This window comes from Egretta garzetta, unplaced genomic scaffold (assembly GCF_000687185.1).
Source record: "Egretta garzetta isolate BGI_Z169 unplaced genomic scaffold, ASM68718v1 scaffold18, whole genome shotgun sequence".
In the NCBI taxonomy this organism is placed as follows: domain Eukaryota; kingdom Metazoa; phylum Chordata; class Aves; order Pelecaniformes; family Ardeidae; genus Egretta; species Egretta garzetta.
The window spans coordinates 6,619,888-6,626,804 of NW_009260616.1; the positions used below are offsets into that span (position 1 = coordinate 6,619,888).

General features: G+C 41.8%; 1 protein-coding gene across 1 annotated transcript in view; it reads left to right on the forward strand.

Annotated features, from left to right (window-relative positions):
* The window catches only part of RNF217 (ring finger protein 217), a 65,597-nt gene that overhangs the window by 34,488 nt on the left and 24,192 nt on the right, over positions 1-6,917 (forward strand). Inside the window, exon 3 of the mRNA XM_009645199.2 lies at positions 4,001-4,234. Coding sequence (XP_009643494.1) covers positions 4,001-4,234 — 234 coding nt within the window. The remainder of the gene's footprint in view (positions 1-4,000; positions 4,235-6,917) is intronic.

The window sequence follows — 6,917 nt, forward strand, 5'->3', positions numbered from 1 at the left end:
CCAATGAACTAGAAAGCAAGAGGATTTTGCTTATAAATAAAGGGAACTTTAATCCATTTGTTTCTTCCCCTGTAGAATATGAAGGTCCTGAAGATCAGGCTGTCCCTTCACTTGCAGCTGTACATTTCCAAAATACTCTTTTATGCATAATGTCCTTGGTAGTTTACATGGGAGAACTTGGTGCACTGGTAGAAACTGAATTTCTCTTCAGAGGTGCAGATTAGACATGGCACTGTTCGCTTTTCTTTCAGCATTAATAGGTGAGGAGTAAGAACAATTTTTTTTTTTTTTTTTAGCATATGCATCTCTGAACGAAGAGTAAAGTTTCAGTTAGAAAATGCTCATTTGTATGTGTCTAGTTTAAAGTAGAATGGCCCCTTCTTTGAGGAATATAGCCACAATACAGCCACCCGAGTACGGCCTGCACAGGTTATGTTACATCCAGGTTGGGCCAGGCTAAATGGCAGGTATAAATCAGTGCTTCCAGTGTAGTTTGAACTTTGCTTTCTGTGTAGCTAACAAAGATTTCCTTTAAAAGAAAGCTTGGGGGGCGGAAATAATTTTCTCACTTAAAGTACCATGCCATCTGTTTCTGGTTTCTATTGCTGGTATCACTGCATTTTGGGGCAGTAAATGGACCAGTATAGAGTCTGGGTCCCATCCTGTTGTTACCCTCACCCCACCCCACAAAAAAAAAAAAAAAAAAAATCTTTTGAAATAAAATGTCAAGAATTGGAGGGGGAGTATATGTATTGCTCTCCTGATAGTTTAAATGTTACCTTTCTGTAGGGTGAAAGTCACGAGAGCCTGCTTTCTCCTTATGGATTGTAAGCAGAGCTACCCCTCCTGGGATGCTTTACAAAAGTGAAGCACAGCTGGGTGCAAGAACTGGATGCTGCCTGACATTTAACACTGTACTGCAGCTCAGCTGCTTTTAAGATGTATCTGAGTCGTTACTCATGCTGTGAAAATACACCATGCTGTTGTGTATGCTGAGAGTTCTTAGTACACAGTGGTATTTTGAAATTCAAAGACTTCTTAAAACTTGGAGGTGTGACATTGTCATAAGCTGATATTGAAGAATAAGGCTCTTCAAAATTTCTTTAAAAAAAATCAAGGAAAAGAATAAAACCCATGTTATAAGAGGATTTTTTTTTCTCTTTCCCATTCTGTAGCACCTCCTGGGTCTGCAGCAGCAGGTAGCCTAACAGGCTACCTCTAAAGCTGTACTTACGTTAATTGCTGATGCTAGTGCACAAACAAAGATGGACTGTTTTGGTAAGACAAGGCTCCATTGAAGTTACTGTTAATAAGCAAACCAGTTCTGTTCGCTTCAGTCCCATTCAAAACACAGGAAAAGGATCAATCTTTGCCAGACTTGAAAGGCTGAAACTACTACAGAAGATAAAAATGGTTTACTTCAAGTGGGTGTAAAACATATTTTCAAAATAAACACTGAAACCACACTTGACTCTTACCACATATATTAATCATATTCTGTGTGGGCTTGAAATACAGAAAGTGTTTAGCTTTGTATTCCTTCATTTTATTAATGCAGGTTTGTTCTAACTAGCACTTAATATAAGCAGTGCTTCTTAAGTACCAGCCTAGATGCCAGATACAATGTGCCTTCTCCCTGTGAAGTGCTCTTCCATTGTAGCTTAGTTTACACTTAGCAACAAGGCTTGGCTCTTTTAGTATTTCCCTAATGCTTAAAAAATCCCCTACAAAACCCTGAAGTAGTTGTAGATGGGATTAATTTAACTGTTTGATTTTAAGTTATTGTACCTACACTTCTTTAAACAGAAGCTTATACTAATCCTTGCAGTAGTGCAATAGCTTTTTATATTTCTGTAGCAAATTGTTTTCCTAGTTTAGCGTGTTTGAGTGCTGTAGTGCTGGATTGATCATCTAGTTTTTAAGCACCGCTCCATGATGTACTGGGTGATTCTTCTGAGAGCAGTCACTCTAGTGATGTCATACACTTGAGTTCAATTTTCATGTACTGCTACAGGTGAATTAGTGTCCTGCAGGTATAAAATATGAACATTCCCCAGCATGTACTTTTGGGGCTTTTTTTAAAAATATATATCTTTGAGTAAATACTCCTCTTGCACTTACAGTGGTCTGTGTAAAAGCCAAACTGTTTGAGCCTAGACTTGTTTGCGTGTGGTAGAGCTCTGCTCAAATTTTAGAGCTGGAAATGAAATTCAGGGAAGTTCCCTCCTGAGAGTGGGTGTATTGCTGGGGGAGCTGCCTCTCCTCTGTACCGCAGGCAGATCTGCCTGCACCCTGACCTGAGGCTGTGCAGGGCACCATGGCAGCAATCGCTCGCCAAGGTCTTCTCTGCCATGCTCTGGTCTTGGGACGGGCTGCCGCCGTCCTCACCCTGCTTTTCTCTCTCTAACATATACCTAACCTCTTTGCTCTGCTTGGGTTTAGCTGCATTGCTGAGAGAACAAAGGTCGTGCAATAGGGATTTTTGTGAATTCGGTATGAGCCTTGGGTTTGATACCATTTTGTTATGACTCTTCTAATCCTCTGGTTCCTGACTAAATTAATTATCATTCAATTAGAGCCCATATGGCTTCATTGCTGAGGCAAGAATTGACAGGGTTGTATTGGTTTTAGGTTTCTGTTTTTGTCCTTTCTGAGCTTAAATACTGCATTAATGGAGTCTCTAAGGCGTATTCTTGTGTCGCTATGCAGCAGCGAGATCTGCATCCAAATCTGAGTTGTTCCTATCCTATTTAGTGTATTGTTTGGCAGATTCCCATAATGGAGTATGTTAAAGAATAAGCAGTCTAGGGAAATCAAACTTGCTAACCTCGAAGCAGTAATTCCTAGAAAGAGATGCTGGTTATACCATTTTCACTGCCGGGAAATACCTGCTAAGGAAGGAATTGGGCTGGTGGTCAGCTCCACTTGTACAGTCAACACTCATTCATTCAAGATTACTTGAGGCAGACACAAACGTGCTCGAGCCTGGTCCTTGCAGACTCTCAGGATCCAGCAGGGATCACAACTCAGGCTCGGTGCCAAGCAAATGCAACTCTGCTGCTCTCGGACCAAGTAGGATCTGCTGCTTTGGCATAGAATCCGAGCTGTTAAAAGCTTGCCAAGCGTGAAGGGTGCAGACCTGGGGCCAGTGCTGTTCTCAGGTCCAGGGGCTCTGGAACCACATTGCGGATATCTGACCATATGGATCAGCTTGGGACTATCTGGGCTCATTAGATCAACAGCAGTTTCAGCTCTGTTAAACTTGATCTTGCTTCTGTGCGTTTTTGTTTTGGTCATCTTTTTAGGATTTTTTTTTTTTCAAGGTTTTTTGTGGGGTTTGGGGAGTTGTTCTTTAACTCTGAGTTCTGGGAAAATTTATTAGCTTGATCAGCCCCAGGCTCAGCTGACACTTTCTGCATATGCAGTGTGGCGTATAAGTTGCTTCTTGGAAGCAGACTGCAGAGGCACTGAGCTTGCTGAGCAGGAGCCAGCTCAGGGCTAGCACTGAGTCAGAGCTGCTAGACTCTGATGATCCTAAATTGACTTTAATTTCTTTGTGCATTTCTCTGATTCCCAGCACGTTTTGCAGTGAAAAAATATACAAATGTTTCCATTGCCTGCTTTCTCACAGCCTTCATGAGCTGTGATAGTGGAGCGCTTATCATTACACACAAAGCGTGGGGTGCTGGATGACTGCTGCTAGTTAGGGCTCGTGTTTTGGTTTTGCAGAGTGCATAGCCATGGTACATACACTGAGACTATACATTTAATAACTGCAGTTGTCATAAGGGTAATAAGCTTTTCAGTTTGGATTTGAAATTACCTTCTGGAAAAACTGCAGTGTGCTTGGAGTAAGTCAAAATACTTTAAAGACTATGTGCTTGATAGTCTGTGGATTGTTACAGTACTTGAAATTAAATTTTCTCACAAAATTCACAAATGCTTGCTTGCTTTTTCCAAGCAAAGGTCATATAGCTCTTCTGGGTTTTTCCATATGCAGGTGCAGCTGGGACAAGCGGATATAAAATGCCCGATCACAGAATGCAGCGAACACCTGGATGAAACAACCATCCTCTATAACCTGCCCCACGATGACATCATCAAGTATAAATATTTTCTGGAACTCAGCCGCATTGACTCCAGCACCAAGCCGTGCCCTCAGTGCAAGCACTTTACAACCTTCCGGAGGAGAGGCCACATTCCTACCCCTGCCAAATTGGAGAACAAATACAAAGTGAGCATGCTTGCCAGGGCTGTGGGTTAGATGGCACTACAAAAGTAGGACAGCATTTGGGGGGCATTCAATGAGCTTTCTTGCATCACTGAGGCTGTGTGCAAGCTGTGATTACGAATATGAATCTGTAGTACATCACTGATTAACTACTTAATTGATTTCTAAAAGTTCAAGCAGTTGAACTTCAGTCCTTATTTCTTTGGCAGGTGGTGTAATTTTGTCCTGACACATAATTTAAAGAGTGTTTTCTCTCTGACATGCAAACAATATCGTCACGATCAGAAGAGACTGGGGAAGGGAAGTTGTCACTGTAACTGATAATTGTAGACACACAGCTCCAGCAAAGATAAGTTTTCCCTGAAACTCTGAGCAAATTAATTCTGGGCTTTTACGGGGTTTGGCTGTTGGCTTGTTCCTTCCTTAGAACTAGAGCTCTTGTCTGTCCTGCTTCTTGGTGTTGATTTCTTCAGTCCCTTACCAGAGGTTAGACATTACTGTAGTCTCACCACTCAAAATACAGATTACTTGAGAAATATGGAAAAAAATACTATTCCGTCATTTCTTTTAGTAGAAGATTTGCTTATACGGTGATTTCAATCAAAGGTAAAAAGCAAGAGAGTACAGTTAGAAGTTTTGAGCTGCTGAAGATCCATCTCAGTTCCAGAAGATGAAGGTTCTGTCTGCAGCGTCATGTTCTGTGTTAGTTTTCCATCCGGTTATTAGATTTGTTGTGGTTGATTTCATGATTGAGCTGGCCTTTCCTGCACAAACCAGTTCTCCTCAGTAGCAGTTTAGATGACTGTTTAGATAGCCCTAATTACACAGCATACGATTCAGCCCAGTATGGAGATTAAAAGGTAGAAGGTTGTGTATGCAGTGGAGTTGAAACCTTGGTAAAGCTAACTCTGAGGTATGAGCTACTTATGTATATCCATGCAGCACATGAATTACATGCCACACTGACTCAACATTTTCAGATTTTTGGCATCTTATGCAGAGGTGGAGAAATTCAAAACTGCACGTAAATTCCTTCTACCCGCAGCCGTTCTCCTTCACCCATCCGCTTAGCATTCCCTCAGGTGCAGTCAGGATGTGCAGTGGAGGGTAGATCAGATGTTGTAATGCTTCTGCAGCAGCCCCTCTGAAGGTGCTGGAGGCTGCTGCTGTCCCCACTGATGTGGGTCACAGGTGGTGCAGCTGTTGTATTATGGGATGCTAATTCTGAGAATGTTCCTCAAGGCACAAAATGGGTCATTCTGCCCACCAGTGCTCTTTTATGGGTTAAAATACTGTAGTTAAAATGTTCCCACCACTTCCCTACAAATCATAAGCAGAAGGAACAGGAGGCAGCGTGATGCATGAAACAGTGCAAGCCAGAAGCAGTTCCCTGGTCCCATGGTGATGCATTGTGTGTAGCTCTGATCTGCAGAGCTCAAGTCTGTTCCTGGGACCAGACTCTGGCAAAATCCTCTGAGCTGTGGCTAGGTGTTGCCTGGAAGAATATCTAGTTGATGCTGATCAGAAATATAATTAGGAAAGTGCCAGTAAACAGCATGGACAATTGTAGTCCAGGGCTCCAGCCTACTCCCTGAACCTGTACTGTTCTCTGGCATAGGTACAGTTTTAGTGACTTTCTTCAAGCTCAGCACAAGAAAAAGTTTTTCTGCAGGGATAAGATTTAAAAGGAAGGCTATATATAAGATTGTGTATAGGTGAGTACATGTAGCTGTGGACCATTATTACCTCCATTTTCTTCAATTCTTGTGTGATTGTTTGTATGGTAACTTGTCTGTGCTGTGAATTATAGGCTCTTTGGAGGTATAGACTCATTTTGTTCTGCATATAGTATAGGAGACATCTGACTGGAGACTGGGAGAATCACATATTCACATGCAAGCAATATAAACAGCAATTGTACCAGAGGAATTCTGTACCAGCACTGGAAGTGCTGCCTTCAGAACTACTGAGTCATGCGTGGGGAGAGTCTGTGCACAAGGGCTCAGTGCCAGTACCCTCATTCTCCTGTACACTGCAGCAGGAAAACACTGTAAAAACCAAGAGTACATTTGAACAGATACTTTTGAAGTGTTACTAATGGCATTCCTAAAATCTGATGCACTATTTAAAATTATAAAAGAACTTAACATCTAAATTTAAAGAGGTAGCAAAGTTATTAGATTAATTTTCCTTGCTATAGCTGTTTTATGTAAGGTAAACTGATGTAAGCCTAGCAGTTCAGTTTGCTGCTGTTTTTCATTTCTGAGATGAAAGTCTCAGTGTGCTAAGCTTAGAAAGTTAGCTGGTGCATGTATGTTGAGAGAGGAGGAGGGGGAAGAAAAAGGAAACTTGCTATCCAAACCTTTCTTCTCCCATTAGTGCCACTTAGGACAGCAGAGTACAGCAGTGTGACTATTTAGTTTCCTATATCAAATACTTGTATCACAAATGCATCCAGCTCTATGTAAGGAAATACCCTTACCCCCTCTCTTATGACCTGAATTGGGAGCGCGGGACTTGGTTGTAGACAAGACCTTAATAACCCTTTGGTCAAAGCTGATACCACAAAGTGCAGAGGAAATGGGCAAAAATTGAAAAATCAGTAGTCCAGTTCCTGTGCATGGAACAGATACGGGTTTCACAAGAGCGAGTATGTTGGCTTATTTTGTGAGTGATTTGGGGGGGG